Below are 17,515 nucleotides of genomic sequence, written 5' to 3' on the forward strand. Positions count from 1 at the left end.
GCCTATTGAAGGCTTTTTCCGTTGGTTATATTTCATGTGCCCCCCTTTCACCCCCACTTTTGACTTTGGTAATAATCTTTGGTATGTATGGTGTATGATTGGGTTCCAGACAATCAAAGGCTTCCCATGTGCATCACCAGTGTGATACTTCCCTTAATAGGATGCCCTCTCCAATATTCTCACACCAAAATTTCTATGGCAAAGATTAATTCGGAAAATACTCATGCTCACCCACCTGTGAGTCCTCGTAATTTCCGAGGGGGGGGAATGTTACCCATGCTGCTCCATATATATTTTGGTATAAATGATAACCCTTAATGACCCCTAGATGAACTCTAATAGCCTGTCCACCATTGCCAGCAAGGCATGAGGACATGTACATACACCCCTGAGGGGCACCCACATCATCATATCTAGAGAGTCGCATAAGAGGATTATCATATGACCAGGAAGAGCAAATGTTTGCCTTGCCTGACGCTCTTACCCCCTCCCCAGGGTCTGTTGTCCGAGCAGCTTAAGACCACTAAGACAATCAGACAGGGACATCCAGGTGAAAAGCAAGTAATTAAACACCTTTGTTCTCACCATCAAGCACCTTTGCCAGAGGCAAGATTTTGCCTACAAATATAATCAGATTTGCCTGTTCACTGGGCCAGTCTGGATTTCAGGGGGAAGCTCTGTCCCCTTGAACCCTGACCTGGCTCCTGGCTCCTGGCCAGTCATTCCATGGCTGAGCCTCATGCCATCCTCATCATATTCCATCTGGATTCCTGGAGGGAGTCTACATTCTGGTACGTATCACCCCAGTGATGCCTAAAATCCTATTCCATGCTAACCTATGCTTTTCCTGAGCCTTGTATGTGTGTGTGTATGCTAGTGAATTGCATGTGTTTTTCCCCTTATAAATAAATTGGTTATTAATTCTAGAAATCTGTCTCAGCTTCAGTTATTGGGAGGCCCTGGTCTACTCCGTATACATATCGGGAGACGATCTTGGTGGGCTCTTGTAGCCAGCCCCCTCTTGCAATATTTGAGCTAATAACAATAATAATAAAATTCCCCTACGGACCCTTGGCTACACTATCTCAGTGCTGAAACTTCAATTAGTTAAAAGCATTCCAGCCATATTGATTACATTAGGAGTGACCATATTGCACCAATGTTAAAATCATTCCACTGGCTACTAATTAGTTTCTGAGTATGCCACAGAGTGTTAAAACCCTACATGGTCTAAGTTACATATGTGATCATCTCCTCCTATATAATTTGGTCCTCTATACACAGATCCTCTAGGGAACATTTATTCTAGTCAGCCAGGACTAGGTTGGCAACTGTCCCCCAAAATATTTTTCCCCCAGCTGCCCCCCAGATTGTGGAATGATCTGCTGGAAGAGATTCAGCAGCTGAATATGCTGTCTGAATTTAAAAGAGCATTAAAGATTAGGTTTTTATGGCAAATTTATCCAGATGATTTTAAATTACAAATTTTGGATTATGAATTTTAATGCATGGACTGATTGTTTTAATATGTATTGGTCTTATATATTCTTTTAAACTGATATGTGTTTTAACTCATCCTAGGTGTTCTGTTTTAATCTGTTGTTGTTCCCTGCCTCAACCTAAAGGGAGAGGCAGGTGAGGAGGAGGAGGAGGAGTGCTGTTGTTGTTGTTGTTGTTGTTGTTGTTGTTGTTGTTGTTATGAAACTAATTTTGGATTAAATTTGTAGTAATTCTCTGTTACTGATAGTTTTGTCTGCATTCTTAGTAAATTTTTTGTGTTAATGTAGTCCAGATAATTGATTTCTAAAAATCCAGACTTAACTTTTCATAGCATAACTGCTATTTTTGGATAAATTGACTTTTATCATTCTTGAGATGAATCTGTAAACCAAGAGGTTGTGACAGCTGTTGATGTGAGGGTGTGTTGTGAGACAAGCAAGTGACTAAATCATTTTCTGGTGTTTTTTTCTCAACTAGCTGAATTTGGCTTCTCAGTCAGTGCTGGAAGGCCTGAATGCCTGTCTTGACCATCGAGCAGAGATCTACATCCCTGAGCTGGGCATGACATTCCATGTGCAGCACAAGATGACAAAGATCTTTGGATGCCAGAATCCCTACAGGCAAGGAGGCGGCAGAAAGGGACTGCCCAAGTCCTTTTTGAACAGATTCACACAGGCATGTCCAGTAATTTCACTTAAAACCATTCACATTGTGTTCCTTTTCAGCTTCCTTTCCAATTATATTTTTGTAAAGGTAACTTAATCTATCAGCATCAGAGTCCATACAGCCCAAGTGAAATCAAACTGAATTATTGTTAATTCAGTTTAGAGATAATATAAAAATAGTTCAGTCTAAATGACTTTCTACTCTTCCACGATGTGTATTCTGGTTTCTGGCATAGGGCATGTGCTTACCAGTGCTGAGAGTGAGAAACATAAGTGAGTTTGAAGTGAGCAAGAACAGGGACCATCACATTTATCTATGGTTGAGCTTTCATGGCATCTGAAGGTATTATAGGTTACGATGACCTGTGCATTAGGGTGTGCAGCCCCCTCTAGCAGATGTCTCCAGACCTTGAATGCAGCTTCAATGACCAGGAACACCTTATCTCAGATAGTGTAGTTCTGCTCTGAGAGAGGCAGCTTTCTGGTGTAGCAGGCATAAGGCAAAAGGTGAGATCCAGACGTTATAGGTTGGAGAAGCATTGACCCTGTGGCCACATCTGAAGCATCAGTTTCCACCACAAGGGTTTCAAGGGTCTGGATGTTGCAAGGTGGGCTCTGAGTTAAACTATTCCTTCAATTTCTGGAAGGCACTTTGAGTGGAGGGCCCCCAGTAAAATGAAGCTTTATTCAGCAAAAGATGAGTTAGGGGTGCAGCCAGCTTGGTTTAGTCAGGCTTAAACTGACGGTAGTAATTGGCAAAGCCCAGAAATCATTGGACATCCTTCTGATTTCTGGGAGGCTGCCAGGACAGCACTGCCTCCAGAACTATCTCCAAATGTGCACTTCTCAAGTGTACTTGACATACTCAAGAGTATTTCTCTCAACCATTGAAGAATGACTCTCATATGGGCATCAGGTAGGGGGTGGGGATAGATCAGGATGCAAGGAGAATCACAAGGGGTGTTGTCAGTCAGTCTAGAAGTCCAAGTACCTAAGCCAGCAGGGAGTAAACAGTCTAGCCTTTATGTGGTCAGTCCTGGTCAAGGCAAGACATTGACACCAGAGAGCAGCACCAGCAGATGAGTTAGTTATCTGAACTAAGACTAGAACAGCCAAGGTGTTTATAGGCAGTTCTTTCAAGGTCACCTGTGCCTCATTGGTGCCTAATTAGTTCCTCTGCATTTGGTATTTAATCTGAGCTGGGCATGACACCCCTTCCTTCTGCATTCACTGAAGGCTGGGGGCTTGATCCGGAGCCTCTTGGCCGGAGGGACCCAGCTCCAGGCCGGGGCTTGAGTTTTGGATCCCAGAGGCTCCGCCCCGGGTGCTAGGCCTAGGGACAGGACTCAGAGACTCAAGCCCTGGCCCTGGCAGACTCCATCCCCAAAGTCAAGCCAGGAGAAGGAGGGAGGGAAGGACGAGGGGGGGGTGAGAGACTTTTGTCCCATTGTTCCTAATGGTGGCGCAGCTGTGTGGCCACACCACCATTAAGGACAATGGGACTTGAGCATCCACGGATTTTGATATTCGCGCGGGGGGGGGGGGGGATCCAGAAAGGATGCTGAGGGCCCACTGTATAACTAATGAAATGATATCTAGTAATAAGAATAAGAAGAATAAGAAGGGGAACAGTAAATAGCTGACTAACAAAAGGGAACCTAGTAATAACACTAAAGAGAGAACAATAAAAAATAATAAACTGTCTAACTACCTGATGCTTACTACAGTGTGCCCGTGTTATACGTGGGCGTGCTTTATGCAGTCTTGAGCGTATGCGCTCAAGTTGCACGGAGGGCGGAAAGGGCAGCGCGTCCCATTCAATGGAAAGGACGCATGCGCCCGTGGCACGCTGTGCGCTGCCATGCACGAACCCCATTGTTTCCAGTGGGGCTTGAGTATTGGCGGAATTTGCCTTACACCGGGGGGGGGGGTCCAGAACAGATCCCCTACATAAGGCGAGGGCCGACTGTATTTCCAATGAGGACACACTAACTACTAACAAAAGGGGGCACAATAACTACCTTCCTATGGGGAGAAATCCTACTTCTGCTCTTTAAAGGAAAAAGGTGGGTTGACTTGTTGGCTGGCTCTGAGGCTTCCAAAGGAGGAAAAGGACCCAAAAAAGGGTGAAGGTGTGGGTTGCTGGGGAAGAAACTGCCTAACCGCCAAAAGAGCTTGGGATTCTCTCCTCCTGTTGATGCATTTGGCGTCAGAGGAAGGGGAGGTAAACACATGGTGGCCAAGGTTTGGATCCCAGGATTACGGTGTGAGGGAGGAGGAGAGTGGAGGTGGCCTTTTAACAGGTCGGGAGGGGATGCTATTGAAAGCAGCAAATTGTGGTGGGGGGATTGTTTCTTCCCACAGGAGGTCCATAGCAGGGAGGGGAGGCTCCAGGGTCCTCTCCATTTGCAGTGGGGAGAAGCCTAGTTTTGCATCACTGGAAGTGTGTTCCTTTTTTGAAATAGCCAAGCCCATGACTTCTGCCTGCCAGCCTTCTTGGTACTCCCCCTTGGTATCCCCTTCAACACCCCTGTGGAGTAGACAAACATAAGGAAGGAGCCAACCTGGGGCAGGGAGGGGGCCAGGCAGGATGCCTAATATTTAGCAGGGGGGAGAAGGAGGAGGAGAGGGGTCCCTGAGGGTCCCTTCCATCTCTTCCATCTTATATTTCTCTGAATCTCTGATTTCATAGTGGAACACGGACTGCCTCAGTGGATGGGGGCTTTCCATCCTTGAAAGTCTTTGAACAGAGATTAGATGGCCATCTTTCAGGAGGGCTTGTGACATGGATTCCTGCTTGGCAGAATGGGGCTGAATGAGACAGCCCTTGAGGGTCCCTTCCAACTCTAAAATTCTATATCAAAAATGCAAAGGCCCAAGTAGGAGAAGATTTGTCACATTTAAACATGAGGAGCTTTAATCAGGGTTTGACAATTATATATTTTCCATGGCAATTGCAACACAGCCCCCTGGTAAGCATTATGAAAAGAAGCCTTCCTCCTAGGCTTGCTATGGGTCTTTGTTGCCCCACAGCCTTTTCCTTGCATGTTGCCCATCGTTCTTTTCTGACAGAGGGTACAGCAACTCAAATGCTTGCAGAAAGGGCAGTATGAGCCAGTAAACCTCTCTGCTTTTGTTTATTTTTAAAATAATGGTAACAATAGTGGCAAATGTTTTGTCTTGCGCTGGGTCTTTCTGGGAGGGCAAGAGTCTAAAAACACAAACAGAATTGCATGTATTTGCCCATGTTGGATTACCTACACAGTGACATTTTTCCAGAGCTGAGATTCTCAAGGCTGCTTATGAAAGAATAGAAAATGAAAATGAAAAACACAAATGGATAAGAACTTACAAAAAAGTTATTTTTATAAAACTGAGTTAAACTGTTTATAGAATTGAAAACTTTTAAGAACATACCCATTAAAAAGGTAAGAAATAAAACACATAAATAAAGCTCTTTCATTATGTTGGAACAGCAAAAGTGGTTTCTATCTAGTGATGGAAGAATGGAGTTCAAGAGCTGAGAGGAAACATAGTCTGCATCCACACTGCAGAAATAATCCAGTTTGACACTACTTTAATTACCATGGCTCAGTGCTGTGGAATTCTGGGAGTTGTACCTTGTTGTGGCACTACAGCTCTCTGACAGAGACGGTGCAATGTCTCACAAAACTGCAGTTCCCAGAATTCCTTATCATTGAGCCATGGCAGTTAAACTGGTGTCAAACTGGATTATTTCTGATGTGGGGATGCAACCATTGATTGGCCTTCTCTGGTGTTCCCACCAAACATACCTGTGAGGATGGCGGGACCTAGACTAGAGAAATACCTCTCCTCGATATCTCAGTGGTGAGGCTTAAAGGTACAGATACAGTCTTTAGCTAGAACTACTTACATTATTGTCCAGAAATAGGAGTCATTATACTGCAGTGTTAGAAATGATTGTCAAGGAAAGGTACTCGTGACTGTTCCTCACTATTTCATTTTTTATATTTTTTTGCTTTACAGATATACAGCTGATAATATTTAAATGCATTTTTGGCAAAACTACTTCATCCTGACATTTCAGAAGAAGTGTTACATTTAACATTGCAGAAGCAACAATTTCTTGGGAACAATTTGTACTGTTGCATGTGCACTATGTATTTTCTGTTTCATCACAGTTATAAAAAGATATGTGTTTTCTTAATTTTACTGATGGCATAGGTTTATGTGGATCCACTGTCAGCAGCTGATATGAAGTACATTGGGAATACGCTGTTTCCTGCCATTGGTAAAGAAAATATTGCGAAGATGGTTGAATTCAACAACAAGGTAGATATCGTGCTTGAGTGTATTCATCTGTATAGTATTTTATCTATAATAGAGGGACCTGAGAGTTCAGGTATCTGTATATTCTACAGAGGCTCTGTGTGGACACTACCTATGACAACTACAAATGGAAACTTGATCATCTCTATTGTCTGACCATCATTTGGGTTGGATATAAACTGCAGCCAGTTGCATGTTTGTGTATATGGGGAGGGCATGTGAGTATACCTTAACATTCAGCTGGTGTCCACAGATGACCTGCAGACTGCAAGAATGAATACAGTGAGCCCTCAGTATCTTCTTGGCTTTGGTTCCAGGATCCCCATGGATATATAAATACATGGATACTAAAGTCCCATTATATATAATGATGCAGTACAGTGGTTCCCAAACTTTGGTTCTCCACATGTTTTGCACTTCAGCTTCCAGAAGCCCCTGCCACCTTGGCCAACAGTTAGAAATTCTGCCCTTATGTAAAATGGCAAATCAAGACTTGCTTTTTAGAATTCTGCCCTTATATAAAATGGCAAATCAAGGCTTGCTTTTTGGAGTGTGTGTGTGCACGTGCGTGCGTGCGTGTATGAATATTTTCAAACAATGTTTGGTTGAATCTGGATGCAGAAGCCATGGATACAGAGGACATATTATGATGAGTTTTTAAGTAGGCTCCCAAGAGCTATCAAAATAAAAGAATGTAGGCAAATGTCAGCTAACAAAGCCTCTAGCAAATAAGCTCCTTATAACTTAAGTTTTTTTCTGCCTATCCAGCCCTATCTCTTTTCTTCCTTGTCCTCTGTCTAGCTGGAAGTTTTTTTAAACAGCCTTAGCATTGGGAGAGTTATGAAGGTCTGGAGAAACAAAGACATTCATTTGCAAGATTGCAGCAACATGTCTGCAGTAAGCAGTGCAATAAACCTTGAGCAGGGAAAGGATAGGATCCTTTTTAGCCAATTCTACTCTTGTTCCCTGTGCTAGCCTACAACAGTCAGAGTAACAGCAGCTGCCTCTCAAATACCTTTCTGAGCATGAGTGAACAGTAAAATAAAGAAAAGTAGAAGGTAATTAACTAGGCTCACCAGTTACCCTAGCATGTTAAAAAGAGCATAGATGTAGGAATTTGGCCACCAACTCATCATAAGATGATGGAAGCTAGTGAAAGAAAAAGTCATCCATGTATGCATTTTGGAGGGATGCGGTGGCTTAGTGATTAATATGCCACTTCTGAAGACCGTAAGATCAGAAGGTTGGTAGTTCAAGGCCCAGGTGCCACATGAAGGGGTGTGCTCCCATCACTAGTCCCAGCTTCTGCCAACCTAACAGTTCAAAAGCATGCAAATACAAGTAGATAAATATGTACCACTTCAGTGGGAAGGTAACAGTGTGCAGTCATGCTGGCCCGATGACCAGAGTACATACTGGCCAGAGTAGTTTTCAGACACGCTGGCTCTAAGGCTTAGTAACAGAGATGAGCACTGCCCCCTGCTGTTGGTTACAACTAGATAATCATGTCAGTGAGAAACCTTTACCTTTTACATGCATTTTGGAAGAAACTTTCTTCTGAAGGGTCAAGATATTTTTGTTTACTTATGCAAGGCTTACCTGACCTAGTCATTTCACTTACATGTACTATCAGTTTTGAATAAAAACTTTGGGAAAATATATTGCACTAATGTTCCTTTTTTGTAGTATAAGAACCTGTTCCTATTCTTTCCATGTTATTTCTACCTCCGGTACCAAATTTTCTGTTCAAGAAGTAATGTCTAGGAACACATCTACTTTACTAACTGATATATACTTGTATCAGGAAGCCATATGGGTAACAAAATAGGACAGAAAGAAGATTGCGATGTAGGCACACTAGTGTTTCTGTAGTCTTAATCATTTTTTACATTTGTTTTGTTGCCTAATCACTTTAACAAATGTCACTTTCCTAATTAATATGGTCTGTTCCATAAGTTAAATCTCATCAAGTATGAGTACACATATAGATTCTCAGGATCTACTCCCAAGCATAGACGTAGGATTATGTTTTTAATATGCTTAATGTCTTTAAGTGCTAAAGTTAAACAAGTGTGATAAAGTATGTTGTATATTTTTTAAAATCAGGCAAAATACAGTGGGCCAACAAAGTTGGGATTTGATTGGAAAAATGATTTGTGAGGGGGCATTTTGCAGTTTTGACATAATCATGGATACTTGTTTGAGTTCTTAAAAATGTTTTTAAACAGATCAATAGTACCTAATATAGTGATTCCAGATACTGATTATCCTAGTACAATCAATATATTTCTAAAGAATAGCTTTCCCTTATTAGTTGTAGGAGATTGCTTCTTGGAGGAGAGAAAAACATACTGCTTTGTGGTGGTGCCATATCATGTCTCTGTGGAGAGCAGATAAAGTTGAAACTTAAAGCAAATCTTCTGTCATCCTGGGATAGAAAATCTATTATGTAGTCCAAACAGATATATTCATTTGTTGTGGTTATTTCTATCTCATAATAACTAGAAAGTTCCACAAAGGAGTAATCATGAGAGATAAACAGTGGGACATCTGTTGAGCTCACTATTTACCTTAATGGTATGCTTACTTGATTGCTGGCTCTGGATATCCTCAAATACATACTTTGAAATGTATGACTGATCAGAGCAGTTTGGACACAGTATGTGTCTTTATAAAAATAATTTTTTAAAAAAGCACCTGTGTTTCTATATTTCAAAAACTTTATTCATAGGAGTATTCCATAAAGATTTTGAAATGCTTAGTTATGTGTGGTGTTAGCTTCTTTTTTTTAAGTGCACTGGGGTTTTTTGTGTGGTGAATGTAATCATTGTGGAATATCTCTTTATTGATTTATGATAGAGATAGACAACATGTTGTCCTCAAGGGCTACTGTCCTGTAAGCAACAGCAAGCATGGGCAAGAATTCGTAACTATTTGAGTTGCAGTCCAAAAAATCTGGACAGCATCTGTTGCCCTTTCTTGGCCTATTTAGAATTTAAGTTACTTGAAGTAATCTTTTGAATTGTTGATTTTATTCAGATTGATCAAGAGATCATGGTTGAGAAAAAATGGGGTCAGAAAGGTGGACCTTGGGAGTTTAATCTGCGTGATCTTTTCCGGTGGTGCCAGTTGATGCTTGTTGACCAGTCACCTGGCAGTTATGACCCAGGCCAACATATGTTTTTGATATATGGGGAAAGAATGCGAACAAAAGCAGACAAAGAAAAGGTAAGGAGTGTGAAGAATATGCTTGACCTTGTCAGAATTCTTTCTTTTGCTGTTTTGAAGGTGTTAGGTGGAGCAGCTGTTTTGAGTTAGGGAGCTGCCCCTGGCAAAAAAGAAGAAGAAGTAGAAGTTGTTGACCCCCAAATTTCCTCCTGGGGCATTTTTGCCATGTTTTTGGTCTCACAGACCATTTTGGTCTCAGGAGAGGCTTTCTTTTTACAACAGGACGTGACCTGGAAGTCAAATTGCAGTTCACTCCCTGTTAGAAAAAGGCCTCCCCTGGACTCTAAAGAGCCCAGTCAGATCCCAAAACATGGTAGAATTGCCCCCATACACATAGAGGACATTTGTGGGCCAATCCTCCCCTCATATATTTTTGTCTATTAAAAAAATTATACACTGGCGGCCACAAAAACATACCTGGGGCTTTGTATGTGGCGCGCAGGCTGCACTTTCTCATTCCCGGTATAAGATATGTGAAAGTGGTTTAAGTTCTTAGTGCAAAACATTATACATTCTAAACTACATTATACAATATTTTCTACTTTATTTATTTATTTATTTATTTAATTTCATTTATATCCCGCCTTTCTCACTGGAGGGACACAAGGCGGCTCACAGATAAAACCTTTCAAATTGTTATAGAATTCAAACAATTCATATATAAAATCACATAAAATATACACAATATAAAAATAATATAAAATCACATAAAATATACAAATGTTAAAAACAGACTAAAAACCCACTGCTTCATAAAAACACCCTGCTATGCATTATGTACAGAAAGCCTGCTGGCATAAAAATGTTTTTACTTGACAGCGAAAGGCCAGCAGACAGGGAGCCAGCCTAACCTCCTGAGAAAGGGCATTCCAGAGGGTGGGGGCAGCCACTGAGAAGGCTTTTTCTTGTGTCCTCACCAGCAAGCCTGTGATATTGATGGGACTGAGAGAAAGCTTTCTCTTGCAGATCTTAGGGCTCTTGCAGGTTTGTATGGGGAAATATGGTCTCTCAAATGGTTTGGACCCAAGTTGTGTAGGGCTTTATAAGTCTAAACCAGCACTTGAATTGTGCCCTGAAACAAACAGGTAGCCAGTGAAGCTGTTTTATATGTTCCCTGTAAATGGCCCAGGTCAGCAGTCTGGCTTGCAGCGTTTTGAACCCGCTGAAGTTTCTGGACAGTTTCCAAAGGCAGCCCCATGTAGAGTGTATTGCAGTAGTCCAAACAGGATTTAATCAAGGCCTGTGTCACTGTAGCCAGATCTGACGTCTCAAGGAACAGGCGCAGCTGGCACACAGGTTAAGCTGTGCAAATGCACTCCTGGCCACTGCTGAGACCTGGGCAACCAGGCTCAGGGTGGAGTCCAAGAGCACAGGCAAAGCCCCAATTCCCTGATCTGCCTTATGATTGATCAAGAGCACCTCTGTCTTGTCTGCATTAAGCTTCAGTTTGTTTGCCCTCATCCAGTCCATTACTGACAGCAGACACTGGTTCAGTCCAGAGATAGCTTCCTTAGAATCAGATAGAAAGGAGAGAGAGAGAGTTGGATGTCATCAGCATACTGGTGACACCTCACTCCAAAACTCCAGCTGACCTCTTCCAGCAGTTTCATATAGATGTTGAATAACATGGGGGACAGAATAGAACCCTGAGGGAATCCACAGGCCAGCGGCCAAGGAGGGACTCCTGTTTGAGTCTCCCAAAACCACCTTCTGAGTCCATCCCTCCAAGAAAGACCAGAACCACTGCCTAACAGTGCCCCCAACTCCCATCCCAGAAAGGCAGCCCAGAAGGATACCATGGTTGAAGGTATTGAATGCCGCTGAGAGATCCAACAGGACCAATAGGGACACACTCCCCCTGTTCAGTTCTCTGTGTAGGTCATCCACCAAGGCAACCAAAGCTGTCTCCGTCCCATAGCCATGTCTGAAGCCAGATTGAAGTGGATCTAGATAATTTGTTTTGTCCAGAAACCCCTGAAGCTAGGAGGCCACTACTCACTCCAGAACCTTGCCCAAGAATGGAATATGAGAGACTGGCCTATAGTTATCCAAAATAGTGGGATCCAGGGTGGCCTTTTTCAGTAACAGCCTCACCACAGCCTCCTTTAGACAAGTTGGAAATCTGCCTTGCAGTGAGGCATTTATTGCAAACGTCAAATTACTTTTATATCTGAGATGATCCCCATGATAGCTCATGGACCATAGTGAGGTGTTGAGGAATGATCCCCTTTTCCTCAAGTGTCTTAGATTTGTTTATTTATTTATTTATTTACAGTATTTATACCCCACTCTTCAGCCCTAAAGGCTCTCAGAGCAGCTTACAGATAGTTATTCAGATGGTTCCCTGTCCTGAGGCTTTTACAGTCTAAAAAGACATGACACAAAAGGAGAAGGGAATGGTGGTGGGGAAGGGGATCAAGTCCAGTAGTTTTTCTCTCCCTCTGAAGCCTGGACCATGGCAGATGGACTGGAGGGAGGGCCTTCTTTTAGCTCTGGCTAGCCCTGGTGGAGTTGGGCATGCCTTTTCACTCCCTCCCTGGCCATTTGATGACAGATGGCATAGAGGGAGGGCTCTTCTTCTTCAGGTTAGCCCTGATGGAGTTGGGCCTGCCTTTGCACTCCCTCCCAGGCTGGATGGTGTCAGATGGCATGGATGAAACTCTCACTTCATTTCAGTGGGTGTGGCATGTGAGGGATCCCATACAATAGTGTTAAAATCCATCATCTGATCAGGGTATATTTGAGAAAAGATAAGCTCCTGATATTACCATACGGATATTACCTTACCCATAATTTCTAACTACAGTCACATAGGCTAAGAGAAGGCTTGCCCTGTGTGTGTTTCTGCCCATCTAGGAAGCTTGTCTTGGTCACAATGATTCCCAGAGTTTGATTAGACAATTTGATTGATATCATGACGCCCTTACTCCCTTGATCTCACAGCTGTGTCCTCCTCCAGTGACTCAGACTGCATAGCTTACTGGAGCTTTGACAGTCTATTTTTATTTTTGCAGAGCTCACCTCTTTTAGGGTTTGAATTAGTATGCAAAAACTCAATGAAAACTGAATGAGACTTTTGAGGGGCAGTGAATAACATAATTTATATTGAAATGGGGAAAGTTGCTGACTTCACATGTTCACAACCTGGCTTTATGTATTGAGTTGTAGAAGGTTATGTGGTGGACAAATTTGTTTCTGAAGCAAACACCCAACAAATGTCAGAAACATTTCTCCTAATCACCCATTCAGAGACAGAAGGTTTTATATAAAATTATTTCAGAATATTGCATGGAAAAGACTGCAGTAGAAGTGGCAGATGACGTTTTTGGTGTGAACATAGTCTGTTTACCTTTTTATGGACCTATTCTAGGTAGTATCTGTGTTCAAAGACATTTTCGGCCAGAATGCTAATCCATACATAGGAACCAGACAATTCCACATCACTCCCTACAATGTTCAGGTGAGAAACTAAAAGCAAGTACACCTTCTGTATATTCCTTTTGAAATGCTAGGCAATAACTCTATACACCTGCTAATATAATTGTATTTTTATTTCTGATTCTACTGAAGGTTGGGTTCTCAGTCCTCTCTCGTGCCAACTATGTTCCTCCACCTGGCAGGAAATTGTCACTTCTCCACCATTCCCTCCAGCCCTTAGAGTCCATCATGAAGTGTGTACACATGAGCTGGATGGTCATATTGGTGGGCCCTGCGGCTGCTGGAAAAACTAGTCTAGTTCAATTATTGGCATATCTCACTGGTCATCAATTAAAGATTATGGCAATGAACAGTTCCATGGATACAACAGAGTTGTTAGGTGGATTTGAGCAAGTAAGTATGTCAGTGTGTTACCTACTCATTTGTTTATTGGAACAGTTCAAAGGCAAACAGGAAGTCCACTTATTTATAAGTCTAGAATTTTTGCTTGCATTTTTAGAAAGTACAGAGTCGTCTTTAAAAGCAGAAAGGGGATATAACAGCAGATAAGATAAAATTATGTCAATCTGTAGTTTTGTTGCATGGCAACAGGTAATTGGGACCATTACCTTTGAGGTGATTGCTTATTTCCTTTTCCTTATTGGAAAAGGTAGGTGGACAGGTATCTGGATTAGACAAGCAATTACAGGGTTTATTGTATCCATCCTCATCGAAATAGGTAGTCAGCAAATGAATGACAGGATCACTTTGGTTTTCAGCTTACACAGTTGATTCCATCACATTTCTCAGATCTGTACAGTAGGGGCATAGAGGGGATATTCTCTCAAGAGTGACTGCATAACTTGTCCTATCCCAAAACAATAGTAATTCCTTGTGTGCACATATATGCATCAAGTTGAAGGGAAGATGGGGATGCACACAGCTGGAAAGCTATTTGGCATAAGTTGTTATATTAAACATTATTGTTTAACCTAATCTGTGATGTTTAATGAAGGGAATCTGCTTCCTTAATTAAATATCCTTAGAAAATTAGTTATACTCGTAATAATGGAATGTCCCTGTTCTGATGATTCTGCTGTTTGGCTGGCATTTATTTTCAATGCAAGAGTAGCACTAAGATTGATGTAATGAAATGTATTGTAGGTTGACATCATTAGGCCTTGGAAGAGCTTGCTGGAGAAGGTGGAGAATGTTGTGAGCACCCTTCTAAGAGACAGCCTTCTCCTCACTGCTATCTGTCCAGAGGATGCTGAGGTTGTGCTCCGTGCCTGGAGTAGTTTTGTTCTTAATTTCAAACCCAAGTCTCTGGGAGAAGGAAATCAAACCATAACCATGGAACTAGTGAATAAACTGGAGGGAGTCCTTGTACTGGTCCAGCGGCTGAATACAAAGATCAGCTCCTACTCAAAGCCAGGTATGCATGGAGACCACAGGTTGTTGTGTGCCTTCAAGTTGCCAACTTATGGTGATCCTATCACAGGGTTTTCTTGGCAATATTTGTTCACAGGAGGCTTTCCGTTCCTTTCCCTTGAGGCTGAGAGGGTGTGATCTGCCCAAGGTCACCCAATGGGTTTCATGGCCGAGTAGAGAATCACACCCTTGTCTCCAGAGTTGTAGTCAAACACTCAAAGCACTAAAGACTATAACATTAATATTTATTTACATATATATGTATTTCATGTGTATTAAATACTAACAGAATGACCAAGAAACATTTTTCCTTACTTCAGAATTTTCAAGACTGGTGGAAGAGTTTCGACACTTCAAACTGCAGGTTCAATTTATGAGTAGCAACAATCATGGCACCTTTGAGTGGGTCGATGGAATGTTGGTTCAGGCTTTGCAGTCCGGAGACTGGCTTCTGATGGACAATGTTAACTTCTGCAGGTAAAACTAGAGCTGCAGTTTCAGTTATTTTTGAAAAAGCAACATATACCATATATACTACAGTAAGTAGTCCTCATGTGTAAGCCGGTTTTCGGCCCAAAATGTGGGTTTTGAAATGACCTGTGAATAAGTCGAGCAAAACCTAGGGGCATATTACAAAGGATCTAAAGGGTGATACAAAGGAAAACACTGCCAAAGAACTTTCGAAATTTCAGCAAGCATAAATGTTTGTACTCACACTGAAGACTGGATGGATGAGAGAACAGGGCAGAGTGGGTAGGTCAGTGCTTCCAGGTTTCACATTTTGCATTTTTCCAAGGGATGATTTCCTTTTTAAATAAGAGTTTAGACTACAGTAATTATACTGACCTGTGGCTAGGTTGACTTTTTAAAGACTTATACACGAGTATATACAATAAATACATTAAATATTTTTGAGAAAAAAACAACAACTCACAAACCAGTCATTAATTTGACTATCATAATTAAAAATCCAATTCTGACTCAAAGAGAAAAATACGCAAAATGTGAAATAATGGTCACATTATTATTCCATAATACAATAAAATACAAGTATTTTCATATAAGATTATCCAGATAGGAACACTTAGTTGCATGAATTCTTATTCATTGGGCAGAGAATCACAGCTATGTCATATAGAGAACACAGACAAGGAAACTGACATTTTAAGCCTGCTTCTTCTTCTTATAAGTGTGATGTTTTCTTCCCCTTCCCAGGACTGTTAACAGTGAGATAGACAGTGCTGGGGTGGAGAAAGGACTCCCCTTCTTTGGAGGTCTTTAAACAGAGGTTGGATGGTCATATTTTAAGGGTGTTGTAGTTGTGTATTCCTGCATGGCAGAGGTTTAAGTGGATGGCCCTTGCAGCCCCTTCCAACTCTTAAGATTTTATTATTGTATGATTTCTAATGATCCATGTGAGGCTCGTAGGTTATTCCTCCAGAGGCTTTTTATGTTGTTATGTACTTTGAAGTCTACACCAGCTTAATAACGTAGCTCTGAATCTCTGCCTTCATCCATCTTAAGTGTTCATATCTAGATACTGGTCAGGCTAAAATACCATTCAGTATTGACAGAACTACAGTAATATTTGATTGCAGGTTTTCTTGGCAATATTTTTTTCAGAGGAGTTATGCTATTGCCTTACTGTAAGACTAAGAAAGTGTGACTTAGGCCACCCAGTGGGTTTTCATGGCTGATTGGAGATTTGAACTCTGGCCTCCTTGAGTCCTCAGATCACTACATCATACACTAGGAATCTAGATTTTATAGCAGTTAGGATCCTAATTCTATTTATTGTGTAAAAGAAAGAGAAACTCTCTTGTTTTCTACCTCCTACGTTAGGGCTTGTCTTCTATAGATTCCTGCACATAAAAGCTAAAAGGATGTGATTCCATTTTGTTAGCTTTTTTATTGTTTCATGCGTATATGGATGTGTTAGAGAAGAAATGAGAGCCTATCTGGACTATTTTTGTAAAATAAAGTAAAATAAAATAAAAGGCTCTCTTAATTAGATTTCATGTGAGGTTTTTTTGAGTTAGCTTTATAATGTTTTCCCCTTCTTAAATATAGCCCTTCAGTTCTGGACCGCTTGAATGCTCTGCTTGAACCTGGAGGAGTCCTTACCATGAGTGAAAGAGGGGTGATAGATGGTGTAACCCCCACTATTACTCCCCATCCAAATTTCAGGTACTTGCTGATTTTTCTGTACACTCTTTTTAATTCTTCTTCTTTGTAGTTTATATTTTGTGAATTGTAATGCAGATGAAGTATTTATTGTTGTTGCAATACTTGAAAATGCATATGGGGCTGGACTTCATTTAGCCAGGAATACACAGCAGCCTGTTCCCATTAGTTCTGTAGCATCTGCCCCCTTCCCAGCAAAAGGACAAAAACCAAAGCAGTACTTCCAGTATAGGCAACCAAACAGTGAAATTACACTCATGCTAGTCTTTGCTCCCAACCAAATAGCAGCCATAAGATAACACAGTAATGGAAAAATCTCCCATGGAGTGCAGATAGCATGGTACACAAATTCAATAACTACTGATTTAATTTATTTTTATATATTAATATGTTTATGAACTGCTTTTCAGAATCAGTAAGGGTCTGCAGGTACAATGTACAAAAATGTTAAAGCACATTTACAAAGTAATCTAGATCCCAGAATGGCAAAGGGTAGGCCGTGTGTTACACTAGAATCTCTTTGTATACCTGCCTCACCCACTTGGCTACGCACGCACACACACACACACACACACATATTAATCCCTGACATTGTTGGCTTCTGAAATTATGTGACAATGTGCTAAATGTGCTATAGCCCAGTGTTTCTTAAATTGTCTGATGTCAGAGACTGATCCATGAACCATCACTTTGAGTAGCCCTGCTATAGGAAATAGGAATTAAATACACTGAAATCATTAAATACACTGAAATCATTGGGATAATGGGTTATAGAATCC

General features: G+C 41.4%; 1 protein-coding gene across 2 annotated transcripts in view; it reads left to right on the top strand.

Annotated features, from left to right (window-relative positions):
• Positions 1-17,515, top strand: part of MDN1 (midasin AAA ATPase 1) — a 173,294-nt gene that overhangs the window by 65,126 nt on the left and 90,653 nt on the right. For both annotated transcript variants that reach the window (XM_089530729.1, XM_089530730.1), the window contains exons 38-45: positions 1,978-2,175; positions 6,372-6,479; positions 9,516-9,704; positions 13,075-13,164; positions 13,275-13,535; positions 14,286-14,556; positions 14,873-15,029; positions 16,623-16,739. In XM_089530729.1, coding sequence (XP_089386855.1) covers positions 1,978-2,175; positions 6,372-6,479; positions 9,516-9,704; positions 13,075-13,164; positions 13,275-13,535; positions 14,286-14,556; positions 14,873-15,029; positions 16,623-16,739 — 1,391 coding nt within the window. The remainder of the gene's footprint in view (positions 1-1,977; positions 2,176-6,371; positions 6,480-9,515; positions 9,705-13,074; positions 13,165-13,274; positions 13,536-14,285; positions 14,557-14,872; positions 15,030-16,622; positions 16,740-17,515) is intronic.

Source organism: Sceloporus occidentalis, unplaced genomic scaffold (assembly GCF_023333645.1).
Source record: "Sceloporus occidentalis isolate IW3139 unplaced genomic scaffold, rSceOcc1.0.p SCAF_6, whole genome shotgun sequence".
In the NCBI taxonomy this organism is placed as follows: domain Eukaryota; kingdom Metazoa; phylum Chordata; class Lepidosauria; order Squamata; family Phrynosomatidae; genus Sceloporus; species Sceloporus occidentalis.